Source organism: Sorex araneus, chromosome X (genome assembly GCF_027595985.1).
Source record: "Sorex araneus isolate mSorAra2 chromosome X, mSorAra2.pri, whole genome shotgun sequence".
NCBI classification, from domain to species: Eukaryota; Metazoa; Chordata; class Mammalia; order Eulipotyphla; family Soricidae; genus Sorex; species Sorex araneus.
The window spans coordinates 242563729-242579949 of record NC_073313.1 but is presented as its reverse complement, the minus strand read 5'-3'; the positions used below and the strand labels follow the sequence as shown (position 1 = coordinate 242579949).

Genomic DNA, 16221 nt, shown 5'->3' with positions numbered 1-16221 from the left:
ATGCTATCTTGGCCCTGCCTCTACTCTAGCTGCAACATAAAAAACTACCATTTCTTGCCACCGCCACTGCCTAGTGGCATGTTTCAATAGGGCAGGAAAACAGAGGCATGAGGTATTAAATGCAAGAAGTAAGTCCCAGAGGTTAGCCAGGAAAATATTTGAATCTGTGGGTTCACAGCAAGAGGTATAAGTGTGTGCATTGTGATTTGTGAGAAATTGAGATTTTTATACCAGACTGTGGTGTGTGCAGTTATGTGTGTTATCCACTGAGAGGTGATGGAGGGACCTGTGATCTGGGAAAATTGGTGGATTTTCTGACCTGTAGGAGTTGAGTGAGGTTCAGAGTAGGGAAGCAGCAGTGATCAGAGTTATGGCCATGATCTGTGTTCTGAGAGGTAATTATGTCCAGAGCTGAAAGAGAAATGAACTAGTTTTTTTTTTATAAGCAATAGTACAATGAATTTGTATTATATATAATTCATGTTAAGAGCAATTTATTTTGGTGAAATTCATTTACACAAAATTAAAGTGAACTGTTCAGTGGTATTTATTATATTTACAGTGTGCACATTAACCTCTACCTAGCTCCAAAAATTTTTCATTAGTCCAGAATAAAACTCCTTACCCAGTAAGTAGTTTGTAGCCATTAGTTCACATTTCTGGCCTCTCCTAGTCATTAATTTCTCTGCGTGGATATCTCTGTGCTGAATATTTAATGTAAATGGATAACATGTGGCTTTTTATATTTGATTCTTTTACTTAACATAATGTTTTTAAAACCTGGCCAGCCCTGGATTTGACCACTGGTACTATAAAACAAAGAAACAGAAAACAGTCAGAGATGGGGCTGGTGTGAGAGTGCACTGGGTAGGTGCTTGTCTTGCAATGGACTGATCTGGGTTTTACACCTGGCATTAATATATGGTCATCAGAACCCGCCAGGAGTGATTCCTGAGTGTAGAGCCAGGAGTAAGCCCTGGGTACTGCCAGTGTGGCCCCCAAACCAAACCAAAACAGAACAGAACAAAAAACAGAGAAATTACTGAGTTGGCTGAACACATTAAGGTTTGGTTTGGGAGCCACAAACCTTGGTATTGTGTGGTTAGTTTACCCAGGTTCCACCTAGATCAAACTCTGAACATGTTGCCAGGAGTTGCACCTGAGAACCACCAGGTTCTAACCACAAATTCATCCATATTTCGTAGCATGACATGTCCTTTATTTTTAATTCATTATTTTATAATTGAAGAATTTTCCTTTATAGGTGAATAGTATCACATTATTTGTGAATTCACCCCATGATGGGCATTGAACTGCTTATACCTTTTGGCTATTATGGATAATGCTGTTCTGAACATTTGTATTTGTACATTTGAATCCAAATTTTGTGTTTTGAGGGAATATACCTGCTAGTAAAGTTGCAGAGTTACTTTGTCATTTTGTTTTCTAGATTTTTGAGAAATACCAAAATGCGACAGTGAATTATTTATCCACAGCAATATTTAAGACTGTTAAATCTAGGTTATCAACACTTTTTATTTCCCATTTCTAATACTCTAACTATAATTATTTATTTTCCATTTTAATACTGTGAATATTGTAATTAAATACTACATGAATATTTTTGTGAGTCTGAATTAATATTTCTTTGTGACTATGAAGTAATAATACTTTGATGAGCATTTCTGATGATTAATGATGATAAACATTATCATGTGCTTATTGGCTACTTACAGCTCTCTTTTGGAGTAATCTTTGTCTTTGGTATACTCTTTTGCTTGAATTTCTGTTGTTTTGTTGTTGAGATGTATGAGATATTCATTTTTGATAGTTGACCCTTATCATATACGTGATTTACAAATATTTAAGACTTAACTGCCTAATTCACAGTAATACATATATCTCCCTATTTTTTCCTTTAAGATATTTATGGTTTTAAGCTCTTAAATTTAGATTATTAGTCCATTTTGAGCTAATTTTTGCATATGATTTTACATGGAAGTCTGCCTTTTCTTATATTTCCTAATTGTGAATACTAAGTTGTCATACTACCATTTGTCAGTTAGACATTTATTATCCTATCGAGTGATTTTGTTTCTCCTTTGGAAAATCAGTTGACCATAGAGGTGTGAATTTAGCTATGAACTCTCAAATCTATTTCATAGTCTATATGTCTTTCCATGTGTCTTTAGTACTATAGTGTTTTGAATACTGCAAATTTATGTTATATTTTGAATTATATTTCTAATGATATTAGGCAGTTGTTAGATGAATTTCTTCTTTTATTTTTATAAAGTTGTTCATGATGATTTATTACATTCAGTATTCCAGCACTGTTATACCTTTCCACCACCATTCTTTCCAATTTTCCCAACCACCACCCAAGCCTGCCTCAATAGCAGGCCCTAAATTTATTTTATATTGCTTGTTATGCTTAATTTTCTAAAAATGATCAGAGAATATTTCCTTACAAGAAAGTGTCTGAAGATTGTTGTATCTCAACCTGGAGCCATTAAGCCTTTGTATAAGGGATTACTAACACGTTGTTACAGGTTAAGCCTTGTGTGTTAATATTTTCTTAATCAAGGTTGCTTGTCTTCTACCTTACATCCCATTCAATGTGGTGTGCTACTCCTGGTATATCATGGTGATATGCAGCTGCCTACTCCAAGAATTCTAAAATTTTGGTGGGTTGATACAGCTGGAGTTAAATTGTTAACTGGATGGTGACTTTGAAGTCCAGCATCATCTTTGAAACTTGCTAATCTTTCTAGATATTTATTTATGATTTTCTGGATCATGGCCGGTTAATGATCTTATGTGGCACCAGAGGCAGTGCATGGGTATGACTGCCAGGTTCCCAGAAATACCAGGAGATGGGGTCAGGTCGCCCATCCCTGACTCCATAAGAGCCTAGAGATTTTGGTCACAAAACCCACACATCCGAGTTTTTCAACAGATTCATTCCTGGATGAGGCTAGTCAGAGCCTATGGAGTCTGGTTTTTAGCTTGAAGTCAAGCATGACTCTTCAAAACCTTTTTTTTTAAAATAATTTTTTATTTTATAAGTTAGTTCACAATATTTGAATTACATTTACTACTCAAACACCAATCCCACCATCATTACACTTTCCCAACACCAAATTTGGGATGTTTCCATCCCAAACCCTAACCCCTGTCCCAAAACACAACCGAAAAAGTATATTTTTATTGTCTGTTATGAAGAACTGCTGAACATGCTTACAGAAAAGTGTTCATATAGGAAGCAGTGTGAAGATTGTTCTGTTTTCGCAAGAACCATTAAGACATTCTATAGGCTAACACTAACATGTTGTTAAAGTTTGGGTGATGTGAACTTTGATATTTATATATATATATGAAAATATGTATATATGCATATGTATATTTACTTTTATGATTTCTTGCCTACTGTCTGAACCCCATAAAATATGGTGCAGCAATTATAGAGAATGTGTAGGAAGTGTATTATGATGTGTCACGCAGTGGCCGCGTGGTCCAGGAATATGTTCATTCATTCATATGTGAGGCTCGGCCGGAATGAGTAGGGAGCATCCTAGAGTGTGGCGGAGGTTGGGTTGTGGAGGTCACCTGCCAGGGCTGGGTCCTTTGGGGCAGGGAGGACTCTCACCTGCCCCCCTCTGGGGAGCCCCGAGTGAAAACAGCCTGGCACAGAGTCTGTTGGCATGGTTATGGGGGCCTCATTTTATCTTCCTTCCAGGAGAAGCAGCCATGGGATCTGGAGGGTGGCCGATGACGAGATTATGTGGTACAGGCAGGAGGTGGCTTATGGGAGTGATGTCGCTGGAGACTCAAACTTTTTTTAATGGTTATTTTAATTACTTAGAAGCCCTTGCAATTTTTTTGAACTTTAGAATTGATTTCTTCATTTCCGCCTAGAAGTTCATTTCATTTTTATAGGGATTGTGTTGAATTTTAGATCACTGCCTACAGTATTAACATTGTAAGAATAATGTATCTTTTAATTTATTTATGTGGAATGACTTTTCATTTATGTCCTTTTCAATTTCTTACAAAGATAAATGAATGAAAAAATTAAAAATACAGCAATGTATACTTTTCATGTATGAGTCATTTCCTTTTGTGAAGTCTAGATATTCTTTCAGGCCATTGTGAATACAGTTGTTTTCTGAATTAACTTTTTGATTGTTCATTTTTGACATATAGAAACATAGTAGTTTTGTTCTCTTGTTTGGGACTATGTACAATGATGCTTAGGAGCTACTCAGTGATTGCCTCAGGAAGTACTTGACATGGGGAGAATTTTTCCAACATCATAGATTTTTGTATGCTACTTTTTTCCAATTATATCTCATCTATTTTTGGTTTGCTATTTTTTTTACCCTAAAATTTGGTTGAATCATCTAGCCATTTTTTGATTCTGGAGATTTTTAAAAAATCTTTCAGATTTTTTTATATCAAACCATGTCATTTGCAAATAAAAGATAATTTCATTTTTTCTTTTAAACTTGAATGTATTTTTTGTTGCTTAATTGCTTTGGCTAGAATTTCAGGTATAATACTAAAATTAGCTGTATTTTAGTACATTGAAATGAAATCCTTTGTTGTTTTATTGTCTCTCTTAGGGGAAAATATCTCAGTCTTTTATTATTGAGTATGGTTTACTACATAATATCATTAGCCATTTTACATAACACAAAAACATTTCTATCTTTGGACTCTTTTTGGTGACAAGAGGGAGGGAAACTGGTTTCATGGTTTAGTTTCAATTTACATTTACTTTAGTATGAGTTAACTTGATTATCTTTGCATGTCTTTTCACATTTCTTACTGTGAATTGACATCTTTTGCTATTTTTATGCCATGTCACCCTGACTGATTGATATGACATCTTCATTTACATTAAGAATTATATTTTTAATAGGCACATATTTTTAAAATGTACTATTGACTTGTTATTTGCTGATATTTCCCCCAGTTTTTTTTAGTCTTTTAATTTCGTTTCATGATTTTAATTTTTCTCTTGCCACCTTATTTAATGTCAACTTACCCATCTTTTTATTCTTGAGCCTAATTTTGAAAGAGTTCCAGAAGTTCTTTCTTATTCTGAATCCTAATATAGTTATCTTATATATTTTTCTTGTGTAGCTATTTCTCCCTCTCGAGAACCTGGCAATCTACCAAGAGTATCTAGCCCTCATGGCAGAGCCTGGCAAGCTACCCGTGGCGTATTGGATATGCCAAAGACAGTAACAATAAGTCTCACAATGAGAGACGTTACTGGTACCCACTCGAACAAATCGTTGAGCAACGGGATGACAGTGACAGTGACAGTAACAGTGGCTACTTCTACTAGCTATTAATTTGTTGATCAGTATTATTTGTTCAAAAGAAATCTCAAAAAGACTTCTAACTTGTTGTTTGGGGCCACAGTTGTTTTGGGTGGGGGTAGGGTAGAGCTTCAGAACTGCTGTGAGTATGGTGGGGAGTGGGACTCACAAATGCCACTGCTAGCAATGCTGAGTGGTGTGGGGGAGTGGAGTGGTGCTAAGGATTGAACCCAGTACTTTACACATGCAGAACATTTGCTCTGCCATACCCCCGGCCCCCTGGTTTGTTTTGTTTTTAAGTCTACTTATAGGGAAAGAAATAAGTTTTCAGTGTAAAATATTTCTAATAATTTCTTTGACCCTGGTTTATTTAGAATTGAGATTAGTTTCCAACCAATTTGGGTATTTTACAACTTTTCTCTGTATTATTTATTTCTTGTATAATATCAGTGATTACAAAAAAATACTTTGTATGATTTCAAACCTTTTAAATTTTATTTTATGGCTCAGTGTAGTATCTATCCAAATGAGTATTCTGCTATTTTTATGGAGAGTTCACAACTCTTATTTAGTTTAATGTTGTTGCTAATACAGGTCAGGACTTTCATATCTTTAGTAATTTTATTTTTACCTGTGTTCAGATCCACAACATAATTGTAGGTTTGTCTATTTCTATTGTAAGTTGTTTTATTTTGCAGCATACTGTTTAATACAAGCATAGATGTTTAGTTCTATTTTTAAAATATTTATACTTTGTTTATTCTTATATTTGGTCTCTCCCTTAAATTTACTTCACTAACAATAGAACCACTCCAGCAATTTAGTGGTCAGTGCTGGTGGCATATCTGCTTCCATACTTTTACCAGTGATGAAAGTTTTGCCTTTTAATTTGAGTGTTTAAGCCATTTGTATTTAATGTAATTATTATAGTTAAGTTTAAACTTACCATTTTGCTGTATGCTTTTATTTCTACCATGTGTTGTTTGTTCATTTTTTTCCCTCCTCTTTTTTCTTTTTTTGGTTGCACCCAGTGATGCTTGGGGGTTATTCCAGGCTCTGCACTCAGGAATTACTCCTGGCAGTGCTTAAGGACTATATGGGATACCAGAGATCGAACCATGTTGGCAGTGTGCAAGGCAAATGCCCTACCCAGTGTACCATCACTCTAATCCCCTTTCCTTATGAATTATTAGCTAACCCTTTATGGTTTCACTGTATGCATATGTAATTTTTTTTCTGCTTCTTTCTTTTTTCTGGCATGCTCTCCTTCAAATTGTAGTCACTTTTTTCTTCCCAAACTTGAACACCCATTTCTTTAAATAACCTATCAGTCCTGCTGTACTTGGACCTTGAATCTCCATATAAAAAGATGGCAGGTTGACTCACTTTACTTTTTTCTCTTTCTCAGGTTTAAGAGCCCTGCGTACTTCTTTATGGACAGAAATAGAAATGACTTTTCTACTCTCAAAGCTAATTTTTTAATGCTGCATTCTATTGAGCTATTGAGTCTGTGGAAGTTGGGTTCCCTGAGAAACACTGCTGTTTCTAGTTTCTTATTTTATTTTACTTCTCATCTTATTGTAGTGTGGTATCCAACAAAAGCTTTTCATTAAAACAGTTTTTAAAAAATCAGAGTGGCATATCAATTACCATTATCTAGCACAGGGCTTTTGAATCCAGTAATAGGGTAGACTCACTAATTTGTAAAAGCCTCCAGTTACAAAAAAATTTGTGGAACATGGATTTTATGTATATGTATATATATATATTTACTTACAATAGTACTTACCTAAAACATGCATAATATTATAAATGAATGGAGGCAAAGCCTACAGCCTGGGAGAGTGGAAGAGACACTAGAGTCTGCATAAAGGCTACATGCCTTGGTGAATGGATAATCTAGAAATCAAACTTGCTGCAGAGATGCAAAAAAAAAAAAAAGCCTTCTTCTGCCATGGACTTTGGGAAAAAGTAGAAATACAATCTTCCTAAAATTTAGGACAAGTCAAGTCTTTCATATCTGTTGCAGGTAACTTATGTGAAATGGAGAATGAGAAAAGTTGCCTTGAGAAATGCACCTTCCTGCTCAACCTTGGTCTAGGGGAAATGCCTGGTAGGGTGAGAACTGGTGAAGTGTGACTTATGCACTGGCACAGCATTGACCTTAACTTCCACCAGGCCCACAAGGCAGCTCTGTCAAGCAGCCACCCAAAGTTCACTTTGCTCTACAAGGTGTGGTGAACTGGTCTCTACCACCCTAGTCTGGGGGAGGCCTGCACTCAGGCGAGAATGAGGAATAGGAGAGGAATAGTGAAGTAAATTAGAGAAATAAGAGGGGCTTAGGGAGAGAAAGGAGAAAGACAGGGGAGGTTGGGAAAGAGGCAGGAGAGGAAGGAGAAGGAGGGGAGGGAGGAGAAAGAGAGAGAGTAAGTGGCTTTTAATCAAGAGGGAGTTATATATAGATTTTTTGGAAGTAAAAATTAACCTGGATTTATCAGAGAAGAAACTTGAACTCCTGATGATCTTTTTCTTATTCTTAACAAGACCTACCTTTGTTTCCCTTGGACCTGCTCATTTTCTGAAGGGGCCCACCTTTTTTCTCCATCTAGGTGGTACCATATTTTCTCCTCCAAAGAGCTTGCATTTGAAAGAGGCCTGGTTTCCTGTTTCTAGTAACTTTTAGGCTAGTAACTACATTATTATACTATTCCTCCTTGATTTTATTTTCCCCCAAAACTCATTATCAGTCCCTGTCCCCCCTCCTTCCATCCCTGCCCCTATACACTACACTCTCTTTCTCTCACTCTCTCTCTCTCTCTCTCACACACACACACACACACACACACACACACACATACACACGAAACATTTTTTGAAACTTTTTTGAGTCCGTGAAAATAAGGCAAAAATAAACATGCAAACGCACACCTACTACTACAAAAATAACTTGGGATATTGGAATACACAAAAACAATTTGATATGTTTAAACAGACCAGAATTGTAAATAATAGTTAAGAAATGGAAAAAGAATCATGAGATGGAAAATAGACTTAAATAAATAAAAATGATTTAAACAGAAATATTGAAATTATAATTGGGAAACATACACAAATGGAGTAATGTAGCTATTACAAGAGGTCTAACGTTCCCCCAGAAAAGGAAGATTTAAGAGAGCTGGTGTCTGCAGCCACTGTTTTATGTTGATAGAAGGCTTCCAAATTGCTCGAGGGCCACTCGGGTCCACTCCTAATGATACTTGACCTAGTTTGTGGGCCTGAAGGTTCAATGCTTGAACCTGGTGATGCTGCCTAGGCCACGTGGTTCTCAGGGCCACTAGCACTATACCCTCAGGAAACTATGCAGTGCCAGGGATTGCAGGGCATGTGCCCTTTGACCACTTACACCGTGTGGCTGTGGTAGGAAGTTTCAAATTTGTGCAAATGTTAGTTGATAATAGTTATGGGGACAATGTTGTTGAGTTTGGAAGGGAGACTGAAGCACATAACCAGTTTTTGCTTCAGAACATTTTTGAGCAATGTCCATATCAGAACATCTGTTGAATATTGGGTTGACACGGAGGCTATTTTTAAAACGTAACAGAAGTTCCTGTAACAGTAGGATGACATTGTTCAGTATTTCTTTTTCCCCCTCCCTCCCTCCCTCCCTTCCTCCCTCCCTCCTTCCCTCCCTTCCTCCCTCCCTCCTTCCTTCCTCCCTCCCTCCCTTCCTTCTACATTTGGGCCACACACTGCTGTGTTTCATCTCTTTTTTAAAAATATATAAATATGTACATATATGTATAGCACTGTAGCACTGCTGTACTATTCATCGATTTGCTTGAGCGGGCACCAGTAACATCTCCATTGTAAGACTTGTTGTTACTGTTTTTGGCATATTGAATACGCCACGAGTAGCTTGCCAGGCTTTGCTGTGCGGAATACCCTCAATAGCTTGCCGAGCTCTCTGAGAGAAACGAATGAATTGAACCCGGGTCGGCCATGTGCAAGGCAAATGCTCTACCTGCTGTGCTATCGCTCCAGCCATATATATACATATATATTTGTATATAGTAAATTAAACTTCATTTTATATTTGTCTCTTATTATGGTAATAATCATGCCATACCTATCATTGATAAAACTTTGAAGAAATTATGTGCTCTTATACTTTGGAGTTTACAAGAAGTAGGTAAGGCTTACTTATGTAAATTTCCCTTCCCCCCCTTCACTTTACATAAACACCGTGGTTTCCAAAGTTGTTCATGATGATTTGTTATAGGCATTCAATATTCCAACACTGACCCCACCACTGTATCACTTTCCTTCCACGTTGTCTTCAATTTTCTCAACCACTCCTCAAGCCTTCTCCCATAGCATACCCACAATAATTTATTTTAGATTTTTTGTTGTCAATAAATTGCTAACAGAATGATTTTTTAAAAAGTCCTTAGAAGAAAATGAATGTAAATTGTAGTATCTCATCATGGAAGATATTCAGTTCTTGTTTGAGGGATTATTAAGATGATGTTACAGGTTAGGCTTTTGGCATTACTGTTTGGTTAATTGATATTGGTTGCCTTTTATGTTACATCCCATCCACAGTGATCACTCTTGGTGGTGCTAGGAACACCAGAGCTGAACCAGGGTCAATCACATGTAAGGCAAGAAACTTAACCCCTATACTTCCTCTCCAGCCCTCTTCAGTCAACTCTTAAATTGTTGTTTTAAATCTTAATGTTTGGATGATTTAAGGAAATTATGTAAATGACTTAAGGAAACCTGTAGCATATACTTGAAAACACTGAAGGGCCAGGAACAAATCATTATTATTAACCATACTGCAAGCTGCAAAGTGGACTAAACTGAGCATACTCACAGATCAAATGAAAGAAATGGAAAAGGGTAGAGAATAATCTCCAGATAAATTGGAAACTGTAGTGATTTTTTAAGCATGCCATAAGGCAGTCAAAGATTACTTGGCATATGTCAAAAGACAGGACCACACAACTAACATTTAAGATGCAAAATACAATAAAGACAGATCAGAATATAGCAATTCTGTTCCTGGATTTAGCTGGCAAAAACTTTAAAATGGCCATCATTGATAAGTATCACTCACTGTATCACTGTAATCCTGTTGCTTATCAATTCACTCGAGTGGGCACCAGTAACACCTCCATTGTAAGACTTGTTACTGTTTTTGGCATGTCGAATATTTTCTTTTTTAAAAATACTTATCAAAGATCAAATATTTGATATTGGATCATTGAAAAGTATTTTTAAAAATAGAAAATAAGTATGAAATATACATATCGCATCAGTAATTGAATTCTGTCTTTTTATCAAGAGAGGTGTATAAATATTCTGATACTGAAAATATAAAAATTTAATATCTCACAGATGAAGTTGACTACAAATTAGATGTAGCAGAAAATAATTTTGAAGACTTAAAGGTTTGTTAATATAAAATACTCAACTGGAAGTGCAAAATTAGAACTGAATAAAAAATTACAGGAGATAGAACTGGAGAAATGTGACTCATGGGCAAGAAAATCAACCGTGTTACTGGAATATAGAAAGAGAATACAGCATAGTAACATTTGAATAATAGTAGATTATTCCCCAAGCTTAGTAGGAGATCAATCAATATAAATTATGTGAAATTTAGAAAGAACAATACCTGGAAACAACACTAAAATATGATATAATGAAATGTCTGCTTAAAAAAGTGAAGAAGGAAAATATCTAAATTAGCTAGTGTTGAAAAGGCACATTGCCTTCTAATTAGGGTAGTATTATTCAACAGCAACAGTGAAAGCAGATGTAAATGAAAGTATCCTTCAAATGCTGGGGTTAGAGGGTTGGGGAAGGGGAAGGAGCCAAACTAGAATTTTATATTCACCAAAATATTCTTCGAAAATTATGATAATTTCAGATTAAACCTTAATCTGTTGGCAACAACAGCACAGGGAGAAGAAATATGATACTGTTGGGGAAAATATAAAATAGAATTATAGAAACCAAGAACATGGAAAGGAAATTGTGATATAAAAATTGAGTAAAAATAATAGTTTGACACTGTGAGATTTTAAATTATGTAGAATTTAATTATCTAACAATAACGAACGAGACTAAATGTCAAATTATAATAAAATGAATTAAATATAATTCATTTAATTATATGTTGTACACATCTTATATTTAAGCTGTTACAGATAAATATATTTCTATTAGTAAATCCCTAATTGACTTATGGATTCAACATATTTTTGAACAAAAAAAGGTTAAATTTTTTTTCTTCTAATTTATAGAAAAGGTTGAAGGCCAAAAATAGGTAAGACACCCCAGGGGAATAAGGTAGAGAAATTTGTTCTATCAAACATCAAGACATTACTGGAAAGATGTAGTAATTAAGTTTCATTATTAGGACAGATGGCACATCAGAATTATGTTCAGAACTTCTGACAGTGCTCAGTGGACCATATGCACTTGGTTCGATAAGGATCGATCCAACCAAGATCCACATGCAAGGCAAGTTTTAGTCCTTGTATCATATTGCCAATCCCATATTTTTAATGCATATATATTTAAATAGTAAATCATTAGGATTACAAATATTTAATAGAAAAACTATGCACCATACAAAGTAAATGAAATGATAAAATTCAGGGTAGCAGTTACTCCTAGAAGTATAATTGAGACAGATTGCTTTAGTTAACATATGGATTTAGCTATGTTTGACAGAAACACTAAACACTGACACAAAGAAGATATGTTTGTTTCCAAATCTTTTGGTAAACTGAAAATACCCTGCGCATGATAATACCCTCAGATTGCCTAGCACTAGGCTCCTTCTGACTTCCCATTTGATCTTTTTGGCATTACCTGCATCTATGTGATTATGCTCGCTTAGCACTCAGAAACAGTTTCAGTAGCGGTAAATGACCTCCGTAAGGCAATTAAACACGAGTTGTTTCATGGTCTTTTGTCCAGATGATATCAATTTTAGATGAATGGAAGCCTGACAAATATACTAAGCTGAAAATCAGGAAGTCAAGGATGGGAAGCACAAATACTGGGAGAAAAGTAGAACTCTCAGCCAGGGGTTCAGGCAGGCAGGGTAGTAAAAGACCTCAAGATATTGTTCTTTTTCTTAAAGTAGGATGGTGAGTATAGGTGTTTTTAAAAATAGTTTATATTTTTCCTATATATTATATACTCCTTTATGTATTTGAATGTCATTATAATGTTGAAAAATTCATTGAATACTTTTCAGGCTTTATTTTGTTTGATTCGTATGCAGCTTATGGTATTGTTGATCACATCCTCTATACATTGCATTTTTTATTGGCAAGAATCTCCTGGTTTTCTCTTATTTCTCCATCCATTCCTTTTCAGCCTCCTGGGCTTCACTTTCTCTGCAGGGGAAAAAAAAAAGGCCTTTTCCTAGATGCCCCTCACTTGTCTCCATAATTATTTAGGATAGTTTCAAATTGGCTAATGGGTTTCCTGGATTTGGAAAATTGCAAGAGAAAACTAATTATATGGTAAATATCCAGATTTTATCACCTTTTATTCATAATGTTCTATCCATATATGAAAAAGGGAGGTTAGCACTTTTTTTTGTAATTTTAAATAAATGTTCCTATACTTTCCTGAACATTGTAAAAAAAACCAATTCTTTAGTTGGTTAAAGTATCAGTTTATCTTATAAAGGTAAGAAACAGCAATTATACCCAAAATATATACATGTAACAAGTATCACTGGAATAAATCTTGTAAATAATCCCCTTGGTTATAATCATGTAACCATGATTTGAGTTTGTCTTTTGTTTTTTAATAAAAGTCATTAATTTACTTAACCATTCAGAATAATAATTGCAATTTTAGCATTCCTTATAGGTAAGGATAACTGTGGCCTAACGTCTTGGCCAATGTAATGTAAATAAAAGTCTTTAGCTAAATTTTAGCATATATTAATAGGGACTATTTCTTTTTTCCTGAAGTACGAAACAGACTCAAGCTAAAATATGTTTGAAAAATTTTATTTACATGCTTTCTTTTTAAAATCTAAAAGATAAAAATTCAGTTGGTCAGCCTTTAAGCTTCAGCTGTACATTTAAGCTTCAACTATACAGAGTTATAGGACTAAGTAAATTATAGTACCTATCTTGAAGGAGCTAGTGGTCAAGAAAAAATCTAGTTGAATTGTTATGCCCCCCAAAAGTCCAACTTTAGCCTTGAAAGTCAATCTCAAGAAAGTTCCCAAACTTAATGTGAGTTTATAAAAATTAAACTATTTAAAAATAGCACCTGAAGGGCTCAATAATTACAGACACTTGAAATATCAATAGATGGAAAAAACAAAATCCTTTTTGTTACTATAGAAGGTAGATGTAAATGTGCGAAGAAGTATATGTGAATCCTAATGATTTAAAAAAGTATTTTAAAATATTTTCCCAGTTTTATAATTTTCATTGATTGCATACTAATAGGCATAAAATAATTTAATAATCCAGTATTTAAACAGTATGCATATGTAACATAGCAACATAACTTTTTAAATCTAGTAAGATGCTATATTTTGAGATTCCTAGGTTCAGAGCATAACTACTTAAGAAACTCACAATGATATGGTGCATGTTTTATATAATGTCTTTATTTCTAATTTTTTATAGATGCAAACATAAAAGACTCACAGTATTTCACTAATTTTCATGTAGATACTGTCTGGCATTAGAATTTAAGGTCGAGACTCCAGTTACATTTATTATAATAAATTTCAAGAAAGAAAACAAGTCTTAATCTTAATTAATGACTGTCATGTTTACACTTACTAACCTACTATATAATCATTTTCTTTTGTCTCAATTCCTCAAACTCATTTTCCCTGTGATTTCATAAGATAGGAGAATGCACTAGATTGATCTTCATTTTGAAAATATGAAAAAGGACTAGTCATATCTCATTCATGGCCTTCAGTAGCTTCTCTTACTCTATGGCATTTTGAGACTTTTCTTCCAAGGTGATTTATTAAGCTAAGACCTCTTTCTGGTGCCATTCAGATGTTTTATAACTTTTATTGTCTCTGATTCAGTTTTCAAACAAAAATGAAGTCTTAGAAATTTTTTTCCTTACAGACTTTGCCTTCTTCAAAAGAAAAATTTTTAACTACTACTCAGATGCCTTGCCTGCAGTCAGCTTCAACATGGAGTAGCTGTGAGCACAATTCAAAGTCTGAACTATTAAGAGAACACGTATCCGAGTTAGATTCTTCTTTCCATTCTGTTTTGTCATTGCCATCAGGTAAGCTTCTTTAGAATAATAAACGAATTAATTTTTAAAAACCCAAGTGACCCTAAGTATTTCCTATGTTGAAATCTAATCATATATAAAGTCTTACAAAGTTTTTATCAATAGTGTGACTAGATACTAGATTTAATAGTTCTCATAGTAGAAAATAGTCATGTGTGAAATTAATGTTCAATCTTAGAAAAATAAAATGAAATAAAATTTGTTGTCCCTTTACTTATTGATGCTATGATCAAAGGGTGCCCACACGGTTGTGATGTGCTGGTGGTCTTTAATGCTGTTGGCACTGAGGCTCTCCAACAGCAGTGCTGCCAGTATCAGGCTTGGCATATGTGATGCAGTGTCAGGAATCAAACTCAGGAGCAATGTTCACTGAGGACACTTTTGACTTTATGTTTTTCCAGATGTGCCTCTTCATTTTCATTTTGAAACATTGTTAAAAAAGACGGAAATAAAAGGAGATCTTACTGAAAATAAGTTTATAGGCGACTGTATCATATCTCCATCACCTGGTATGTTATATACAAATTTTATATCCTGCTTACATATTTCATGTTTATTATTTTTGCTTTCTAAGGAAATAAAATTTAATGATGGAATAAATTTATAGTCCTAGTTTTTAGTATTCACTTTGAACAAATCACTACACACAAAATTACATGTGAATAATCTTAATTAGAAACACATATTGAATGAAAATTATGAATTATTATTTGTAAATTTAAATTAAAATGGGGAAATAGCTAGGTGGAAAAATAAAGATATCAGTTATTCCTGTTGAGTGACATGTGTAAAGCAGTGTAACCTGAAGTTCTATTAGAATTGGTTAACTTAAAAAAAAAAATCATAGAGCCAACTGCCAAGAAAAAAACAGGAAAATACAAAAGGAATTGCTAGAAATGTATTAAACCTAGCCTAGCTACATATGAAATCATGATAAAGATCTATAATTAAAAGCACTGATTCTACCTTGCTGACATCTAGAGATATATATCCATGAAGCAGAGTACATAGCTTGTATGTTATTAAATAAGGAAAGAATTGAAAATCATTGAGGAAGTGAGGAACTAATTGGTAAACTATATTATAAGTCTTTTAGGGGAAAACTTCACACGCTTAATTCCTTATTCAAAATCAACTCTAGTTTTTTTCGCAGAATTTTAAATGAAACAAATCACAAAAGGAAACTTTAGGAGTTATAAATGAGTTTGTAAGTTCTCAATAGGATATTATGCTTAGAAGCAACCAAAAGAAGAAAACAGCAAGCATGTTGTCTACAAAATTATACTCTTCTTATCCTCAAAGTAGTAATAAAATAAATTGCTTCCCAAATAATTTTTTCAACTGAAAGGTGTATTTTAAAACAAGTGCATTAGAAATACCAGAAATAATCAGATTATATAACTAAAAAAATTATCCTAGACACACTGACCATATAAATATAAAATATATAAGAATAAATTTAACAGGTAACTACTATGTAAAGAAAACTTTCTAAAAGCTTACTAAGAAATGTATGAGTATATGCCTATATGGAAATAATTATCGTATTCTAGTAGCTAACAGAAAGAGTGTATGA

General features: G+C 34.3%; 1 protein-coding gene across 4 annotated transcripts in view; it reads left to right on the top strand.

Annotated features, from left to right (window-relative positions):
- The window catches only part of KANSL1L (KAT8 regulatory NSL complex subunit 1 like), a 131794-nt gene that overhangs the window by 96180 nt on the left and 19393 nt on the right, over nt 1–16221 (top strand). For all 4 annotated transcript variants that reach the window (XM_055120484.1, XM_055120485.1, XM_004601324.2 and 1 more), the window contains 2 exons: nt 14471–14636; nt 15047–15154. In XM_055120484.1, coding sequence (XP_054976459.1) covers nt 14471–14636; nt 15047–15154 — 274 coding nt within the window. The remainder of the gene's footprint in view (nt 1–14470; nt 14637–15046; nt 15155–16221) is intronic.